The sequence below is a fragment of the Triticum aestivum genome, chromosome 4D, assembly GCF_018294505.1.
Source record: "Triticum aestivum cultivar Chinese Spring chromosome 4D, IWGSC CS RefSeq v2.1, whole genome shotgun sequence".
Lineage (NCBI taxonomy): Eukaryota > Viridiplantae > Streptophyta > Magnoliopsida > Poales > Poaceae > Triticum > Triticum aestivum.
The window spans coordinates 302,015,474-302,036,874 of NC_057805.1; the positions used below are offsets into that span (position 1 = coordinate 302,015,474).

At 47.5% G+C, this 21,401-nt stretch overlaps 1 protein-coding gene across 1 annotated transcript; it reads right to left on the minus strand.

Annotated features, from left to right (window-relative positions):
• Positions 1–4,120: 4,120 nt before the first annotated feature.
• On the minus strand, positions 4,121–18,112 carry LOC123097569 (ABC transporter B family member 25, mitochondrial). The gene is made up of 20 exons (XM_044519340.1): positions 17,805–18,112; positions 17,022–17,234; positions 16,290–16,476; positions 16,055–16,116; positions 15,695–15,738; positions 15,150–15,252; positions 14,880–14,987; positions 14,659–14,742; positions 14,498–14,558; positions 14,225–14,370; positions 13,735–13,851; positions 13,534–13,619; positions 12,459–12,547; positions 10,054–10,109; positions 9,838–9,918; positions 6,977–7,042; positions 6,771–6,863; positions 6,599–6,663; positions 4,689–4,824; positions 4,121–4,452 (listed from the first exon to the last, which is right to left on the minus strand). The coding sequence occupies exons 1-20, from the start codon at positions 18,075–18,077 to the stop codon at positions 4,309–4,311; spliced, it is 2,214 nt and encodes a 737-aa protein (XP_044375275.1). The 5' UTR covers positions 18,078–18,112; the 3' UTR covers positions 4,121–4,308.
• Positions 18,113–21,401: the final 3,289 nt, after the last annotated feature.

Consider the following 21,401-nt stretch of genomic DNA (forward strand, 5'->3'; position numbering starts at 1 on the left):
CTTTCTCATCCTCACAAACCTCTCGGCCTTTAAGGCTAGAGCTTGTGCTTGATCAACGGACCAGATTTGTTGCATCATCAATCGATCTTGAATAGCATCATTGAGACCATTGATGTACCTTGCAACTTGTTGCTCTTCAGTTTCAGCAAGGTTGCACCTCACTTGTAGCCTTAGAAACTCCTCCGTGTAATCTGAAACAGTCCTATTTCCTTGAGCACAATTTTGAAATTGGATAAATAGGATCTGGTCATAATCAGCGGGCAAAAATCTCCCTTTCAAGAGGCCTTTCATTTGTCGCCAAGTTCTAACACGAGGTTCTCCTCTGAGCCTACGCTCCTCTTGAACGCGATGCCACCATGCACCGGCTCCTCCTTTCAGTTTGTATGCGACCAAAGGAACTCTACGATCTTCCGGAACCTCCATGACCTCAAAGAAAGTCTCCACTTCATATAACCAATCCAGGCACCCTTCAATGTCATCATTTCCATTAAAACTTGGGATCTCAGCTTTCACCTTGTATGTATCTCTTGCATATGTAGGGTTGGGTGCTCTCCGATATGCGTAGAGATTTGGCTCTTCAAGGGCATCATCATATTCTTCACCTTCAGAAGCCTCAACATAAATTGGCCTTCTTGAAGCACGTTGAACAACATGTTGTCGTGGCGGTCTTGCTCCAAGATTACCTCTCCTTCCTTGATGAACATCTTCCTCTTCTTTAGATGAATCTCCTTCATTGGTAGCAGGGGGGACACCCTTTCTTATCATCTCAACCAGCTGGTCAAATCTCCTATTAAGATCTTCACGCAGCTCTTTGATTTGTTGTTCAGCAGCATCCATCCTCTTCTCCAATTGCTCCATTGCTTGCTGCAACTTACTCTCGAAGAGGACAGCAAGAACTAGTATGGGTCAACGAGGCTCTGATACCACCTGAAGCAGCACAAAGTTTGTGGAGGAGCAACTCCACCTTGCTGCTAATGTGTACAGCACAAGTGTTGAAGGAACAGCTTCAACGTGCTGCGCTAGATATCGCTCTAGAGGCGAATGTAGGTTGATAGGGCAGCAAGAGTTCAATTCAGAACTCCTAGGGCACAAGATCTACTCCAAGATCTTAGATAAGAACAACAAGTTCTATTATAGGTAGGGGTACATAGTCTGCCTCTAAAGTAGAGGCGAGGACCTCTATTTATAGGGCTTTGGGAAGCCTTCACATACTTCTACTTATAGCTGGAATACTCTAGAAAACATTATGTAAGTTTCACCATTCTACTCATAGCTACTCACAACTAGAAGACTCTAGAAAACGGTAAGTAGGATAGAAAAGAAAAGGAAAGAAATACTACACTGGAGTGGAAGCATCTAGAAGTAGCCAAACAGATCTGGCATGTGTTTTCTTTCTTCTCATCTAGTGTTCCTCATCACATCCGCTCCGACTCCGCGGAGTTGTGGAGCTCAGTTTAGGCCGCTCCGTAAAAATGAACTAGAGGCTCGTCCGCTCCGGAGAGCAGTGTGAAAGGAGCGGAGAGGAGCCGAACGCGGCCTTACTCAGGAGTCGCGCGCCGCCTGTGCAAAAGAGGAGGAGGCGCTCGCCACCGGTCACATGCTCTGAGTCAAAGTCAAGGCGTGCGAAAGCCGTGATGCCCTCGATCAGGATGAGCAGCAGCAGCGCCTGCTTCTATGCCAAAGAAGCCAAGGTCGCAGCCGCCGCACCAGTCAACGCTCCGACCATAGTTATTGAAGACGCCCGGTCAAATATGTAAGACGAGGTGTCTTCCCAGGCTCCGGCCATCGTGATAAGAGATTAGATTTATATTTCTATGCTAAGTGTATGTGAACAATTACTTTTATCAAAAAACAAATAGCATGGGATGCTCTCCTTCCGACCAGATGTCCACGAACACGTCCATGCGGGTCCGTTGAAACATAAGGGTGTCCATCTTTAGATCCATGTTGGAGATAGCCTAATATTTTTTTCTATAACCTTCCTAATACTTTTTTTTCATAACCTTCCTTAAGGGCATCTTCAACGCAGATGCCCAAACCTCCACTATATGCATGTTCGGACGGGCGGTCTAGATATTTTTAGGCCTCCAAAGTGGCCATCCAAATTGGGCCTGATCGATTTGGGCGTCCGACCCAAATCATGGGAGCTCTAGCGTCCACCACGTCGGACTTTGACACCTCAGTACCATCCAAAACCCTGCCTTGCTCAACGCTCCGCCTACCTGCATTGATGTCTGGCCGGTCGGCGACCCCCAAATCCTAGCCCACCCATTTCCTCGTCCTCACCCATCCGCGCCCACGTCGCGTTCCTACCCTCGCCATGTCCTCCCCATCTCCACCACGCAAGATCAAGTGGTCGTACCTCCACTGGCAGTCTACACGGCACTACACGGTTGCCGCTGCCAAGGAAAAGGAGACGGGTGACGCTCGTGTGGCTGCCGAAGCAAAGAAGGAGGAGGCGCTCGCCGCTCCTCACTCCATGCAGATTTACTCGGAGTTGTGTGGTGCCCATCACACTGCCTGTGCAAAGGAGGAGGCGCACACTCGTCTCGAAAGCTCAAGCCGAAGTCGTGGCGTGCAAAATCCGTGATGCCCTCGATCGAGCCGCCAAGCAGAAGAAGGGTGGCTTGGATGAGCAGCGGTGACGCCTGCTTCTATGCCAAAGAAGAAGGCAAGATCGCCATTGTTGTCTCCTCTGCTTTTCAGGTGGACGTCGGCTCGATGACGACATCTTCTCCAGCGGGCACACATGCATTGTCACGGGCCACCTAGGTTGGGCAGCTCGGTCGCGCCTTGGTCAGGGTTGTGGAGCCCATTTTCTTCTTCAGCGATGGTGTGACGCCCGAGCCCGCAAGCCCGCGATGAAGTCGTCATGAGCTTGCACTCTCCTGCCCAACTTGCTCCGACCTACGAGCATGTTGGGTGAGCAACGACTGCTGCTGGCAATGATGGTGGGGGAGTACCTACTGGTGGAGTTCCTCGAGCGGCACGGAGAAGAGCCCCAGTTCACCACATTTGCACCTTGTTGCCCTCAGCCTTGCTACTCTCCACCGCCCTTGTAGCCTACCTTGTGTTGGCCATCGCCGGGAGGTAGACACTCACGACAAAGGCCTAGCCGCCTCCCATGTCCTAAAGTTGTGGGAACAAAGAGGAGAACGGGAGATGGGGATCGACTTCATCTCGTGCATGGTCAATCAGGTGCAAAGAGTAATTTAGGGATTTCGCATGGGTCTCATCTAACAGGGGGCAAAAGATCAAAGTGCAAAGTAAAGAGTGGCAAATTATCAAATATTTACAATGTAAGTAGTGGCAAATTATCCAAGTGCAAAGCAACAAGGGGCAAAAAAAAAAACTAATACCGCTACCAAGCATCCTTCCAATTTAGCATGGGGGCAAATCGTTGTCCACATCAAAGAATTTAGCTGTCATTAACTTGATTGGCTATAATATAACAGTGTATACTCATCCACAACTGTAGAACGCAAAAGGAATAAGTTTCTACGCAACAAATAAGAACTCAATAACACACTACGTGTCTCGTGTGTTTTGCATTAGAAGCTCCAATGCCGTCCAGCTGGGTATCTACCATAACTGCAATGAAGTCTGACTACACAAGAATGGCCAAATGGCATACGCAAGGCTTACATGTCCATAATGGAAATAAATTAACATTTGAATGTTACTTCCTCTGTCCACTAATGTAAGACGTCTTGGCAGTTTTGATAGTGCTACCTCCTTTCCGTCCCGGTTTATAAGGCTTACATGTATATCTAGGTTGACCAATAGACCAACGTAATACAAGTTATATATCATAAAAAATATATCATTAGAAACTTCAAATCATATACTTTCTAATGGTATAAGTTTTAGACAATACAGCTCATCTTATGTTGGTTAAATTATAGATCTAATACACACAAGCCTTATAAACCAAAAGGAAGGTAGTACTACATTAAACTACCTGCCAGGGTCATGAACGGGCGGTTAGTAATACTCCCTCCGTTCCAAAATAAGTGACTCAACTTTGTACTAACAATTTTGGGACGGAGGGAGTATTTACTTACTCCATGTAACAAAAAAAAGTGTTACATTGACATGGACATATGCTAGGATCGTCAAATGGTTCTGAAGAAACTTTTTTGCCTCTCGGCTCTCTCTTAAATGGAGAATTTTTCCCGCAACTGTATATTTATGTTCCCCCAGTATGAAATCTTAAGCACCACATTTACAAGGCCAAGGAGAAACCTGCTTTCAGTGAGAGATGGATGTGTAATTTTCCCTTGCAAAGGGGAACTTGTATCGAGTCTATCAAACTTCTAAGCTAACATCAGAAGCATCACTGGCTTCACTGTTGTTCTGCTGTGACCACAGTTCAGCATACCGCCCGCCCTTTGACAGAAGAAAATCATGTGGTCCTTGTTCCACTACTGTTCCATTCTCCAGGACGATGATCTGAAAATCAATTGAAACATGACTTGCATAGGTATCAAGGAAGTGATGATTTTTTATAGATGAATACAAAGCATATAGGGTTTACTCCCATGCAGTTAGAAAATTCATATCATGAGCAGTTGCGGTAGCAACCTCTGGTTGTTAATCTGGACTGCGTGTTGTCAATTTAGCAACAAGCCACGCTATTTATTTCCACATATGTACGCCATACTAAGTATGTGCACAAATCTCAATACCTCGTCGCATTGCATTGCAGTTGTGAGTCGGTGAGCGATAAAAATTGAGGTACGATCGACGGACAAGGACATCAGAGAATTCAAAATCGATGCTTCAGTAGTGCTATCGAGTGCGCTTGTAGCTTCATCACATAATCTGGTACAAATCAGAGAAGAAATTATGTCAGCACGAGGAACTGGTTAAGCCCATTATTTGCACACAAAATAACTCCAAAATATTGTTTGATAAGTATCTGAAATTAGTTCAAACTTCAAAACCATTTAGCAGGTCTGACTTTGACTCATGTTAGCCATCATACAAGAGCGTTAATAGATTCTACATACAGAGCGGCTTGCCTAAAGATTGAGAACAATAAGACCCTGGTTTTCAGTACTGCAATTGGAGCATGGTATCACGCGCTGGTACAACCCTGCCTGACTAGAACGGATCATACGATGGATCGCAACCTGGTGGGAACACAATACAACTTGTAAAATTGTTGGAGTCGTGACACTGATCAGGATCACACACCAAGGACGGAAACAACTGGGCCTGGGCCTCCCCTAAAATGGTCTGCATGTGCAGCTAGCCACGCAAAAGCTTACAAACGAAGTCATTGCCTCGTTCCGTGTTCAATGAGGTACTAAAAGCTTGAGGCCTATTGCCTCCTGACAGTAAAATAGCTGCTCATGCAATCTTAAAAGGCATGCTGCATGCATGCATAAATGGAGTTCAAAGCCCGATTAGCTTCTACTTGCACGAAAGCTCAATGCCATTATCTACTATCCATGCACAAACTCCCAGTGACCTACGCTAGAGAAAACAGCTAATAATTTCAATGTCACAGGTCACAGCTTGAACTTGCTTATGCATTTTCAATTAATAAGTACTCCCTCTGTTCACCAATATTGGACGTTTTAGACTGAACATGCAAGTCCCTAAAACGTCTTGTGTTAATGAAAAGAGGGAGTACTTCATGTGTCCGTAATTAAGTAATGATACTAGCCAATTACCCTCTACATAATTAGGTTGGTGAATGGACAATCCTTTGGGTATTTTCTTACAAAACACAAGCTGAGTATGCTTACGAAACAATTGTAAACATACAGTATCATGATACTTCAATAATGCTGACAAGAAAACAATACCTACCAGTGGTGGAGATAGGCAGAAAATCAAGATAGTGCCAACAATACGAGTGGATCATGACCACATAACAGGTTAGAGAAACCCAAATTAATAGATTTTAAGCCTAACACACACACACACACACACACATATATAGGGATTGACTATTCATCACCCTGGGTGAGGAATAGTTATTCTTCACCCCCTCTATTTTAACATCAATGCGTCGTAATTTTACGTTCCGTAAATTTTGTCTTATTTCAAACATAAAAAGAGAACGTAAGAAAATATATAATCGCCGTAAAAAATATTCTATGTTTCGTAAAATTATAAATGTAAAAACATAGTGTAAAATGTACATAAAATGTAATTTTTCTGGTCTTATGACCTATATTTTTTTCTTATGTCAAATTTTATGCAGTGAATCAATATGAATGTACTCCCTTTGTCCCAAAATAAGTGTCTCAACCTTAGTATAAATTTGTACTAGAGTTAGTACAAAGTTGAGACACTTATTTTGGGACGCAGGGAGTAACTATTTGTATTTCAAATGTAATTTATTTATGAAATGATCGTAAGATTACCTCGGGTGAAGAATAACTTATTCTGCACCCTGGGTGATGAATAGACTTTCTATATATATATATGGTTTACTAACTATTGTGCATAGATTTAAGAGGTGCAGGGGCAGGGTGGCATGGCTCAGTATGGCCGCTAAGTAGCTCTGCCCACTGGATACTACCTAATATCTCGATACAAACAAGACAACCATCAATAATACAAATGGGTGAGAGAGACTCACAGAATGGAAGGCTCCTTCAAGAATACACGAGCAATTGACACTCGTTGTTTCTCACCACCACTTAACTGCAAAAACGGCCAAACAACAGTTCTTGAGATATGCTAAGCTAATAATTTCAATGTCACAGGTTACGGCATTTCCTGATTTTGCACAAAATAAGACATTATCTTACCTTCAATCCACGCTCTCCCACGACTGTGTCATACTTGTCAGGAAAGTTCATAATTGTATCATGGATAGAAGCACGTCGAGCAGCATCATAAACCTGTATGGAAATTTGGAAGAAAAAAATACATTACTTTTCTACAACAAACATGACTAAGCTGCCTTCTCGTCACCACCACTATAGCTCCTCTGTGTATTGGAAGAACACCTCACCTCTTCATCAGTTGCTGATAACCGCCCATATTGTATATTATGCTTAATAGTATCATTGAAAAGTACCTGCAGTGGTATTAATTCTGTAAGCTTAACCTGATTCTCTTGCAACAGAACAAACCACATTATTTCGATCATCTATTGGAACTTTTCTTCTGTTAAATATAGGTAAACTTGTTATCCCACATGTAATGATACTTCAATATGTTTTCCCCATCTGTGCGGTTTGTGGCTGCACCAGAAGCAGCTATGGTGGGGAAGCTGTTGTTTTGTAGGAGAGGTTTACATAGAAAGCTGGGTTTCCAAAAGAGAACTTGTTATGGCCGGTTTAGCTAGGCCCACCGGGCAATCTTAGCCCACAAGTTATCTTAGGTTAATTCTTATGCATGTTATCTAGGTTATAAATATAGGCTGTAAGACTCTTTTTGGAATTAAGCAATAAGAATATTATTATCCCTATTGCCCGGCTCCCAGAGGAGCCGGAAACCCTAGCCGCCCAGAACCCTAGCCGCCGCCGCCATCTTCCTCCTACGCGACGGCGCCCAGCCGCCGGCGCGCCCGCTCATCGCCTCGCCCCGCTCCATCCTTCCCTTACTGCTTACGCCCCAGGCCTGGTAGGGTACAAGTTCCTACCAATTTGGTATCAAGAGACTCGGGTTCGATCATGTCGTCATCAACACCCACGCCGCCGCTGCCCATCATCACCACCGCCCCGATGACCAGTGCCGGGTCCCTAACGCCGCCGGCCCCGATCACCTCCGCGCCGCCGGCCCCCGTCACTTCCGCGCCGCCGACAACCTCCGTCTTCACGCCGGAGGAGATGACCAGCACCCTGCGGGACCTCGTGACGGCCGTCCAGGGCATCTCCCTGTACTTGGCCGGCCCGCACACCACCCCGCCGGCTGCGCCCCCCGCCTACAGCCACCCGGCGACGCACTGGCCGATCCAGAACGTGTCGGGCCCGGGCGGGACGCCCCTGCTGCCGTTCCAGGCGGGCTACACCGGCGGGCCCCCGCCGCTGCTGCACCTGCCCTGGTACTCGGTACCCGCGGCGATCGCCGGGGCCCATCCGTCGCTCCAGCCGCCGCCCGCCCCAGCACCGTCCTGGCCGCAGTGGCCCGCGCCGGTTCTCGCGGCGCCACCCGCGCCTCCCGCGCCCGCCCCAGCGCCGCAGTGGCCGCACTGGCCCGCGCCGGTCCAGCTCCCACCGCCGCCGCCCAGCTCCGGACTGGGCCAGTCCACACCGGGAGGACTTCCGATCCAGCAGGTCCGGTTTCCGCCGTCACCGTCCCCGATCCCGGCCTGGCTAACCGGGACGTCGCCACCGCCAGTTTACACAGAGGCCGGGGACCCACCGGTACCCACGCTGCAGTCTGTGGCCTCGTCCGACTCCGCGGGGGCCTACAACGGCCTCCCCACCGTTGACCAGGCGCCGTCATCATCACTGCTCCGCACCGCCGAGCCGGTCGGCCATGGTGCGCCGACCCAGACGCCGCCACGGTTCGCCAAGATCGATTTCGCCACTTATGACGGCACGGAGGACCCGCTTAACTGGCTCAACCAGTGTGAGCAGTTTTTCCGTGGCCAGCGCACGCTCGCGTCGGAGCGCACTTGGCTGGCATCCTACCACCTTCGCGGTGCAGCCCAGACCTGGTACTACGCCCTCGAGCAGGACGAGGGCAGCATGCCCCCTTGGGAGCGCTTCCGCGAGCTCTGCCTCCTTCGCTTTGGGCCTCCGGTTCGCGGGAGCCACCTGGCGGAGCTTGGCCGCCTTCCCTTCACCTCCACGGTGCAGGACTTCGCCGACCGTTTCCAGGCCCTGGCATGCCATGCGTCGGGCGTGACGGCACAGCAGCGGGCCGACCTCTTTGTCGGTGGACTTCCGGATCACATCCGCGTGGACGTGGAGCTTCGGGGACCCCAGGATCTCCAGTCGGCCATGTGCTACGCCCGCGCGTTCGAGCGCCGCGCGGTGGCCATCCAGCAGGAATCACCGTCCCGGACCGCTGGGTCGCTACCCGGGCCGGATTCCGCACAGGGTCGGCATGTGCAGGCTTCTGCGGCACCCCTCGCCGCGACCGCGGCGCGCCCGTTCCGCCGGCTCACCTCAGACGAGCTACTCAAGCGTCGCCGCCAAGGGTTGTGCTTCAACTGCGACAAGCCCTACACGCCCGGCCATGCCTGCCCGCGACTCTTCTACCTGGAGGTTGCAGACTACATTCCGGAGGACGCCGTCGCCGCCGACCTGGCCGCCCCAGCTGTCGAGAAGGTGTTTGACGCTGGTTGATCGCCTCCAGGAGTTCCGCAAGCGCTTCCCCACCTTACAGCTCGAGGACGAGCTGTTTGTGCAGGCGGGGAGAAGTGTTATGGCCGGTTTAGCTAGGCCCACCGGGCAATCTTAGCCCACAAGTTATCTTAGGTTAATTCTTATGCAAGTTATTTTAGGTTAATTCTTATGCAAGTTATCTAGGTTATAAATATAGGCTGTAAGACTCTTTTTGGAATTAAGCAATAAGAATATTATTATCCCTATTGCCCGGCTCCCAGAGGAGCCGGAAACCCTAGCCGCCCAGAACCCTAGCCGCCGCCGCCATCTTCCTCCTACGCGACGGCGCCCAGCCGCCGGCGCGCCCGCTCATCGCCTCGCCCCGCTCCATCCTTCCCTTACTGCTTACGCCCCAGGTCTGGTAGGGTACAAGTTCCTACCAGAACTAGATAAAATACAATTTTGTCGTCTTCCTAAAGTAGGACTTGTAATAATGCATTTCGACTCTACAGCACAATGTAGTGCATTCAGTAAGAGGCCAACAGAAGCATGAAATATTAAGCGTTGACAGAGAATAGAGTATCAGAGGGGTAACCGTGTCCTGTGGTACAACACCAAGAGACTTCCGAAGACTCTCCAGTGTGACTCCTCGGATGTCTTGTCCATCTATTCGTATCTGCCAGGAAGAAAGAACACAAGGTATCACAAGAATGGAAAATGTGAAGTACATCAGAAAGTTGAGAAACCATAACATGAGTATCAATTTATCAGCAAGAAATCAAAAGTAGGGATCATGCTTCTTTGTTCTTACAGATCCTGAAGTAGATTCAAAAAATCTGAAGAGAAGTCTAAGTATGGTTGACTTTCCTGCAGAAGAAAGGACTAGTTAATGAACACCACTTACCCAGAAGTAACAGCTCTTCTATGGCTCACATTAAAGCAAGATTAAACAATATGTGCTGTCCATCCAGTAGACAAGATTTGGACTCAAATAAAATGTTAAACAACTATAAAACACAATTATATGAAATAAGCCCTCAAACATGTTTGGGCAGAGATGAACCTTTGGCTTGTAAACCTTAGAAGACACCTCCTATTAGGTACTGAAAACATAATGGCTTCAACAAAATTTATTTGGAGAGGCTTAGAGCATCTCCAACCGGAACTCCCACTCCCACGCCCCCCCCCCCCCCCCCCCCACCTCCCGCCCCCATATGTCCGGGCTGTCAGCCCGGACAGGGCCCAGACCAAAAACGCCACCCAACCAGACCCCCTATACCCAGCCCATATGTCCGGGCTGTCCGGCACCCCCCCACATACAGCCCATATGTGAGCAGAAATGGGGCGCGTCCGCCACGTCGGATCGGACCGCATTGGCCCACCCCGACCCCACAAAACCCCAAGCCCACCGTGGACCAAACCCTACCTCACTCTCTCCACTCCGGTCCTGTCCCCGCCGTTCCTCGCCACCATCTCCAGCTCCGGCAGCAGCTCCGGATCCGAACCAGATCCCATTGACCAGGACGCCCTCGCAGCGGAGTCCCACGACAAGCTCGCCATCCGCCAATCGCGAATGGATAGGGGCGGCACGTCGAGCTCCGCGCCCTCCCCCGTGGCTCAAAATGGCTCCTACACCTCCACGCCCGACCACCGCGGTCTGTGCCCTCCCCTACGGCCTGGCGGGGCTCTTGCAGCTCCAGGCCATCACCTTCGGCTGCGCTAGGTGCTGGTCCCATCACCATTGAGCCCGCGGCGGCTCCTTGAGTCCGAGGCACGGGCAGCTCACGCACAAAGCAAGCGGCCCGGGCAGGATCCAGCCACTACGTTCATGGATCTTGCATATCCGCGCCGGTCCCCCTACCCTCCGAATCGAACGACGAGGACCGGATCCTCCACTGCGTTCTACGCTGGTCGTTGACCAACACGAAGACGAACGCCCACTACCGCTGCCACCGCGAGACGCGAAGGCATTGCGGCTGAGCCTTGAGGCGTCGGAGCGGCTTGCAGCTGGGCAAACAGTCGTCGCCACCAAAGCCCACCGCCTTGCCGAGTAGGCCAGCGCCACCCGACATCTCGCCAGGCTCCCCTCCTCCGAGTCCTCCAGAAACTTTGATGGCCCCCCGGACGATGATGCCTACGCCGCCTTCGACATGCACTACTGGCGCCCCGGAGACGACAAGGGGAAGGGCAAGGCAAAGTGGTGATGTCCATTTGCGTACTTTTATGTCATCTAGTCCTAGATCGTAGTCGTATCTATCACATGTGTATGAACTAACTATGCCCGGTTGTCCTATCCTAGTGCTATCGTATGAAGTATGAACTAGCTATGATGAACTTGATGTGTCCGGTTATATATGTATGACAAACTGCTATGTGTTTATCATCATTGTGTTGTTCTATGTTGCATGGCTTTGTATGGATTTGGGGGTTTGGGTATGAGGGGTGCGGCTGCTGGGGCGGACAAATAGGGTTCGAGCCCATGCTGTCCGCGGACGCATCCGCGGACATATGAGATGTCAAATTTCCCCAGTCCAGTTGAAGATGCTCTTACAGGTCCTAAGCGAAATTTGTGCATCCATTACTGGAAACTCGATATCCTTCATTAATGACTCTAGTCCATGTGCCATGACTACACGACATGCTAAGAAATCATGCATTGGCCAATGTGGCAATGTTTGCACTTTCATTACTGATATTGTAAATATATGAAGACCTTACAGAAAAGAGATTGCTGATGTGTACCCTATTAGGATTTCTTAGTTCTATGTATATTTAGAAGTCCAAAATCACTAAGGTCTTGCTAATCACAGCTGACATATATGATACATCATCACATTGCATGTCTATAGAAGCACTGCAGACATAGACAATCCAATTAACCCTACAGAAGTTATGTTGATAGTAACAACAGTGGGGTATCAACTCTTGTATGATTATGTACAGATCTACAAGGGCACTTCAAGAGGAGCTTCTAATTCAAAGACCTCTCATAAACTCACGCACTGATCTTTATTTTCCAGATGTGGCCTAAATTATTATGATATCCAACACAAAACAGCTACAGGTCTACAAAAATGAGATGCTAACAGTTCTACTTGACACCCCAAAACTTGTGAGGTAATGATGCTCATGACTTCGAAGATTATATTTTGCTTACACCAACATAAGATAACCGAAAGCTTTAATATTATTTAGTAAATAAGAAGATTAGTGTACCGCTGCCACTAGTTCCAACAATTGCCACACTGTTTCCTGCCGGTACAGTGAAAGAGGCCCCATCAAGAATCTTCCTTTCTGGCACATACCTGGAAGAAATCAAATCTCTGAGCTACTCGTCAATAAATATGGTACTGGATCAGACTGTTGTCTAATTTACAGCCTCTACTACATCACAGATCTGATTTACGTAGTTGTACTTAAAGCCTTGGTTGGTTTCTTAAATTTACTTTGAAGAAATTCTGTTTAGTCAGGGTACTCCCTCCATTCCAAATTAATTGAAGTTCTAGGTTTGTCCTTAGTCAAACAAGTCTAAGTTTGACCAAGTATATACAAAAATGTGTTAGAGATCTACAACATCAAATATAGATAGTACGAAAACAAATTTTATAAAGAATCTAATGAAAATAATTTGGTGTTTTAAATGTTGGTCTATTTTTCTGTAGACTTGGTCAAACTTAAACAAGTTTGACTTAGGACAAAGCTAGAACTTTACTTAATTTACAACAGAGGGAGTACATCCCAATATGCACAGTGACTGTTCTCAGATTTTTGCTAATTAAAGAACGTTAAAATTAGTAAAGTCTTAGCTGTATGTGTAAATCCCTAATAACATAGTATCTGAAACAGTGATGAGTACCCAGATGACATGAATCGGGAGTTATTTGTTAGATGATCCAAGTTGTTAATATTTCACCTATTTGAGGTCTTTGGAGATGACAGTCGAGATGATTAGAGAAGTTCAAATTTACAGGGAGATCATAGACAAAGAAAATCACTAAATTTAGATGTCCTATAAACACTTCAGTACTATATATTCACTGCTGAAAGAACTTTCAGGAAAGAAAAAAAATTCACTCAACAAGGATGTATTTAGCAGGAATACTTTCACATTCTTTTCAAAGGAAACCAAATATACTGGAAAAAAACACTATCATTTAATTGGCTATCAATGGTTAAAAGAAGCTGCTTGGTTGCTCTACTGCTTTCAAACTTGCTACATGTGCAGTTTTCTTTTGGGAAATAATATAAGCACTTTGCGGCACTTAACAAGCTAACAAAGGACAAAACTTACCCAAAATGCACGTTCTCAAATTCAATGCATCCTCCCTTGAACTGCAAAGGTTGTGCATGAGGCTCATCCTTTATTCCAGGTTTTTCCTAAAACAAGACGCAGATAATAGTTCTGAAGTTTCTGAGACCATAATTAATGATAAATTAAACTGCATGCCATCAGACATTGAGCAGTATGAATCTATAACTACAAAGCTTTTACCTCAAGTAACTGAAACATAGACTTCATGTCAATGAGGCTCTGTCTAGATTCTCGGTAGACACTCCCAAGGAAGTTCAGCGGCAGTGAAAGCTGGAATAGAAGTCCATTAACCATGACCTGGACGCCAAGATTTCAACACATTAATCAAAGGCAACTGCAAGACTAAGAAAAGCAGAAAACGAAAAAGATCTGAAGCTTAATATCAAGTCATTGTTAAACAGTACTCCCTCTGTCCCAAAATAAGTGACGTGGTCGCCACTTATTTTGGGACGGAGGGAGTATATTTTATTTTCCAGTTACACATTTTCGCTTCTACCAACTTTCATGTTGACAACCTGAGGTAATATTGGTCAACCTGAGGATATATTCAACCTGAGTTGAATATCTTTCTACTTTGATGTGGATGTATTGCTACCCCAATGTGTCAAAGTGATTTAAGAAATGAGATGGCAAAAGATATAAAACACAAAGACTTGACATAAGGAACTACCAAATCACCGACAGTCAGAGCACCACTCATTATACCATATGAGCTCAAAACCATTGCTGTGGATAATGCCGAGCTGAATATAACACTTTGCCCAAAATTCAGGTAGGCGAGGCTACTTTGAGTTTTCAGTGCAGCATCCTCGTAACCTGAGCACATTGTAAGAAAAAGTAGTTAAAAGATCAAACATATCTAACAAAATTAACTTATAGTGTAGTTGTGTATTTCATTTTGTGATGATATTTCTCCCACGAATTAATTGATATATGTACTTACTCTTTAAGTATTTATCATACTTCTGAACTTCAAATTGCTCATTGTTGAAGTATTTAACAGTCTGCACGCAAGCAAAACAAGAATGGTAAGAAGTTGAATTACAATATGTAACGGTAAAAATATAGACCAGACACCAGAGTAACGGACAACCATGGGATAACCTCATAATTGAGCAGGGAGTCAACTGCCACTGTACTAGAAGCATTATCAGCTTTGTTCATGGCTGTCCTGAACTGAGTCCGCCACTGTCATAATGAAAACAGAGTGATGAAGAACCAGAGTAATACATGGTAGGAAAGATACCATTAGATAGGTAGATTGAGCATTTATGAAAGCAAGATCTTAAGACTACATATGTGATGACAGAGTACAGTGTCCGCACCTGTGTGATAGCCAAAGTGAAAACAATGTAGGTAGCAACTGAAACTGAAGTAATCCAAGCAAAAGTGGAACCAAACTGGTACGCAAGTATACTTGACACCATACCAATCTGTAAATAAGAAGCAACAGCACAAGGCAAACAGAGCTCACATAAAGGCCACAAGAAGAAATGACATAAATTACCAAAAGCAACCAGCACCAATATGACAATATCACAGGCAATTTGCACAACTGGTGGACAGTAACAGTTGAGGGTAGTAACTGTGAGTACCTCTAGTATTGTGGGAACAACATTGAACACCATCACTGTAAGAATGTAATTTATGGCACGACTGCCTCGGTCAATTATGCGATTTAGAGCTCCAGTTTGACGGCTGAAACACATAAACCGGCAAGGAAACATAATGAAAATTCAAATAGCCTCCATTAAATCAATACTCAGCAACTACATAATAATAAGTGTTGTTCTTGTCGCTTGTTTCCACACCGATTTACAGGATGCAATACAAGCAAGACCTTAGGGCCGATTAAAAGCTGGCGCACGTTACTGGTGTGGGCACGCAGGTAAGCAGGAAGGGTAGCATGGGCACGGATAGAGGATATTAGGGTTCAGAGACTTCTTATTGACTGTTTGATTGAATAAAAAAATGGGTGCAGCTTATATAAAGGAATTAGTGTTTAACCATCTAAGTTACTTGTGGTATTTTTACCACAAATGTATTGTACGTCAGGACAACAGATAATGCGGTTAATCAATGAAAAGAGGGAAAACATCGAAACAAGCATGATGGATGAATCAGAGCATTTCCCAAGTACCTTAGATGATAACGAAGATCAAGCTCATGCAGGTGAAAAAATACCTGCAATGCGAAGAGTTAAGAAACTAAATCAATACTTAAAGTGCCTGCAGTTTAACATCGAAACAGTTGCGCAGCACCAGTCATCCAACAAGTGGATCTTGTCCAGATGCCATTATAGTAACTTTTTTTCTTCTCCGTGAATATAAACATATATAGGAGAACGATAGCATTGGATATCAAGAAAAATAAGATGCTTAATTCAACTATATCCATACTGTGCTGAAACATCCAAATTCTGGATGACTTCAAACAGAAAATAATCATTCAACTTCACTAAAACGTGGTACCATAGAAATGAAAAGGTTTCAATATTTACCGTCCTGGAGACTGAACGGATGGCTCTCGCAGTCACTTTAGAAAATAAAGCATTGCGCAATTCTGAAAACAGAAATTTTGCCATGAGGACTAAATCATAGTTATATATCTTTTAACAGGAGAGCAGTAAGAGAGAATCTCAAAAATGCATATCCTCATGCTCACCAAAGGAGTTTCTTTTGACAGCTTTTCAGGCGTAAGAAAACAATGATAAGCAACTTCTGTAACAAATGTACCTGTACAAGCTGATACTCCTGACCGTGCAATACCATAACCAATCAGAACTGCTGCTGGACTTGCAAAGAGAGCCAGCATGGTTGCATTAGCATCTGTAAATGATGCCAGCGAGGCTTCAGCGCCACCAAGGGCTGCAAGCCAATCGATAGCAAGCTTAAACAAGAAAGGCACTTGAACATTTATAACCTGGTGTCCATTATAAACAGAAAAGCTTCGTCAAAATAAAATTTTAAACAGATAAGGCACGTGACAAAGTTGGAAGGTTCATGTAACAACTTCATCCATTATGACATGTATGTATGATGTATCATAACTGGAAGGGCAATATTCTTCCTTTGATTTCAGAGTGATGATAGTCGACTATTTGAGGTATTAAACAAGAAATTCCATTTAAAAATACACCTACAAATAGGCTGTATATGAGTTTATCACATTACATGAGAATTGGTTAAAGGGTCATTTGTATAAAGAAAATATAGAAGAATATCAGTGCACTATGGGCACTGCATACCAACAAAGTGAGGTAAAGAGATTATCAATACTGAGCCTGCAACATGATGGTCAATGGTAGCTTCTAGGGAAGAGTGTTAGCTCAAATGGGATTGCCAACATTTGCAGATTGCTGGTCATTAATGAGTACAAAAGAAACAAAAGTTTTTGCTAACAAAAGTTGATGTTTCTTATCATCAACGATACTTGTATGGGTTAGAGTTTTCACGAGTAGCATTTACCTTTGCACCAACTAAGAGGCCCAATGACAGCACAAGCCTGAAGCGGAAATCAGGGCTATCGTTCAGCATTAAGTACTTCCAAAGGTTTCGAAGAATCTGCGCGTCTGCTATCTGATCATCAATGTCCTTTTTTGGGGCATCTTTATGCATGTTATCATCAGCCGGCTTCCCAATAGTCACTGAATTGGCAGCTGTGGAGAATGCATGCCCTCTCTACAAACATAGTAAGAATCACAAAACCATATTTGACAAACAAACAGTAGCTTCTATTAAGAAAATTAACAGACAAATGCATCAAACTTTTCGTCATTGCTGCAATCACTGACATCACGAACCAACCGCAAGAAGATACTTGAATAACCATATTTCAGATGGAACTGAAAAGTGCAGAGTAAATACAACAACACTTCACAGACAGAATCAGCATTAAGAAGGCAACACTGCCATATGCACCACGCTAGTACTTCATTTTGTGCTTTGGCAGATTAAGCCGGAGACCGAGTATCTTCCCTTTGTAACAATTAGAGAACAAAACTGAAGCCGAATCAACAGCGCCCGCTAAGTCCATCAGTCGTGCTTCATTTTTTATGTGTAAGCTATTAACGAATCACCTTACTGCTGCCTACTGTTTTGCTAGGAAATTCCCACTTATATTTCAGTAAAACATTGATAACGTATAAGGTAAGACCCTATCATGCACTACTGTATCTATGCATCTCAGCGTCGAAACTAGAATGCGGTATGTCGTAAAAAAAAAACTAGAATGCGGTAAGCACTTGTTACCAAGTCGCGGAGGGGCCGCGCGCAGTGCGGCGGGTAGGTGGAGTCCGGCAGCAAGCAGTTGAGGTGGGCAAAGGGGGCGCCGCTCCCAGGAAAAACCCTACAGTTTGGTCCGAGTTCTCCGAGGTGGGGATTACGGAGAGGCTTCGCCACGGACTGCCCATTGGTTCCGTCGAGCCGCCGGAAAACAGAGGAGGCGGCGGCCGCCGTGGAGGGTTGGAAGCGGGAGCTGCGTAGGAGGTGCCTCGCGGCGAGTATGCGGGAGGAAGGCCGCATGGCGCTCGCCGGCGACTGCGACGGCGACGCTTACGGATGGAGGTGAGGTCAAGCGTGGAGGCGGAGTTGGGACTCCCTGGCCCCTGTGGAGAGAGTAGGGGTCCTTTTCCCCTTTCCGTGTGATTTTTATTCCTTATTACTCCTATTTTACCCTTTTCAACTGGTTTTTAGAAACTTGATGAAATAGAGCACCATGGTTCAATGCATCTGGACAATATATAAAGGTTCTTAGACAAATTTGTAGGTAAATATGAAATGAATATGCAATTCTTATAAAACTCTAAACTTTCGGGGAATAGAGTTTTCTGGTGCACCGTGGGGGTGCGAGATGAGTGGGACCACTCTTCTCAGTCAATGTTGGCTAGGTTTCTTTCGCGTGATATAACACAACCCTTTCATGCCGCCTCTCTCCCATGTTCTCTCGCTCACTGTCGTCTCTTTCTCTCCCTTTCTTTTATTCCAAATTCAGCACCGCTGACTAAGATTTTGGCCATATATGCCCCTAATTAGCACCACCATTTGTCAGTCCAGCTTCGCAACGATCCGTCACCACCAATTCCTACATTAGCCTAGCCTTCGACCCCCTCTTGACATGTCCCCGCACCAAACACTAGGCGAAGCTAGGTTCGCATGCGCGGCGGTCCAGTGGCCATTAGCATCGCCTCCTGCAAGTCTAGTTACGCCTAGTTTCTTTTCTTTGTCTGAAGTTTCCCCCCTCCTCTGGTGTCCACCGCCGCAGCCATTGCCTTTTGCTCCTACAGGAACTCGAGATCTCCCTCCAGTGCACCCATGTGACACCACAACTTCTCCACACCCCGGTCGAGATCTCTAGCCAACCCTTCTCAACCTACTCCTCCACTAGCTACAACACGAGGTGTCACCTCCGGCAAGCTCTGCCATGGGGAGGACTAGTAAACGACGGAGAGGAGCACGACACTCCAGGACAATGTGTGAGAATAGGCTAGCAAGTCATCTTTCTCTCTCTCGATGACTTTACATATGTCCGCTGATGAATCTCTTCTCTGAAAGCGATGGAATGTCTTCCTTTTAGCCTTGCAGCCTAAGAGCATCTCCAGCCGTCCCCCCAGGACCACTTTTTAGGCACCGGCGACTGAATTTTTTTCCACACGTCACCCCAAGAGCCCAGTTTTCGCCGGATTTGAGCAAAAGTTCAGCCGGCGATCCCAGGCGAAACCCAGCCCCCGGGGGTAGCTGGGGACGCCGGCACTGTTATTTGCATGCAAACGGTCCACTGTCAGTGTCCCAACTCCCTCTCTCCTCTCTCTCTCCCTCTCTTTTCTCCAGGCCCACCCACGCGCTCGGCCGCACAAGGCACACTCCCCCGTCCCCGCCCCTCCAACAACCTCCCGACCACGTTGTGGAGCTTGCGCATGTGGGAGAGCTCCTGCAGCGGTGTCGTGTTGCTGACCCTGCAACTGCTCGTTCTCGTCCATCAGCACCGCCGCGCTGGCGCCACGGCCGTTGCCCTCCGCTGCCGGCGAGGGCGCGCAGGGCTGCCCAGCGCCAACAACTGAGGCGCGCCCTGCTCCCGCCAATGCGGCTGCATGAACGGGACGCCGATGCCAGCGTGCACGGCCATTGTGCCGTCCTCGCCCATGAACTGCTGGTGGTGATGAGCCACGAAGACGCCGGGATGGAATAGCGGGAAGTGCAGAGGCCTGAAGAAGGGAGGCCGGGACGACGAAGGGAGGCGGGCACGGCCTTCTGCGCGGCCGCCTGCGCCGCCGCGTCGGACCCAAACCAGCTCCCGCACCTCTCCATCGCACGCACGCACTGCTCGCTCGCTCGCCGGCCGGTCCGCGACGGAAGCTCCGGCTCGCGATCTTCCGTGTGGACGAGGAGAACGGCACGGCAAATCCATTTCCGCAGTCGGCTCGGCCCGTCGGCGGCCATGACGGCGGGGTGACGGAGTGGTCGATCACGGCGGCCGGGGAACTGCACTTGGACGAGGGCGAGCACGCGCGCGAACGTCTTGGGCGGCTCTCGTCTCCGCCGCGCGCCTCCCTCGCTTGGCCGCCCACGCCCAACCGCCCGACCGCCCGCCCATGCCCATGGCGGATCCTCTGCTCCGCGGGCTGCTACAGCTGCTGCTCCTGCGTCGGCGGCGGTGGACGGGGGTGCGTCGGCGGCGGTGGATTTGCGGTGGCGACTGGCGAGCTGCTGCTCCTGCGTCGGCGGCGGTGGACGGGGGTGCGTCGGCGGCGGTGGATTTGCGGTGCCGACTGGCGAGCTGCTGCTCCTGCGTCGGCGGCGGTGGACGGGGGTGCGTCGGAAGAGGTGGATTTGCGGTGGCGAGCTGCTGCTATTGCTGCTACTCCATGCCTGGGGCAAACGGCTGGAGATGCTCTAAGGAATTTATATTACAACTCTACATCTGCAGCATCATGATTATTGTCCCCTTCTCTCTGCCGTGAAACGAAGTAACATACCTTTCTCCTCTTCTACTTTGTTTTTCTGTGGTGATGTTAGTGAATAAAGTGCTTGATTTTGCAAAAAAATTGTTTTTGATGATGGCATCTACTATATTTAAATAGGAGCACCCCACTACCTATTTCTCTTGACATGCGGCCTATCAGCAACTCTGAACATGTAAACATGGGACATCGTGCCTTCTGTTTCCATTCATACGTGATTGGCCAAATCAAGCCCCCTCTTGCATTTCCTTTTCAGTGGTAAACTACTTGGCGCACTACATGCATGATCCCATGTCATTAATTATTATTTTAACCGGCATAGAGATTACTTTTTCCATCCCAATACTTCATCCCCTTCTCTACCTACACCCTTCCCCTTCAACTTCCTCGGACCACCCAGCTTCTAGCAAATTGCAGCATATAAATCTTCCTCCAAAAGCCCCCGTTTGGGCATTGTGCTGAGTGGTGACCGCAACCTCAGCTTCCTGCCTTTGCTTGCCGCTCTCGTGAGAATGGGTGGCTCATCAGCAGGTGCTTGTTGTGGCAGAGGAGGTGGATGGTTCCAACTATGAATAACCACCGGCCCTTCTCTCCCTTAAAAGTAAAAAAAGATCAAGGACCCCTCATAAAAGAAGTGATATCTTCTCCACATCATAGGTGAGGCGACTGGACAGTGATCTCGGCGTGATGGCACTCCTATGTATGGCTCTGTCCACCAGCCCACTGTCCACTCTCTTGGTCCAGCACGACTGCCAGGCCGCCTCACTTCTGAAAGCTCATCCGGCTCCGCCACGATCGCCTTGCCTTCGATGCCTCTCATATTCCTCCATGAACGCCTCAGCCGAGATTCTCTCACGTTGTCATCCCCTTGCCGATGGATCCTCCGGCA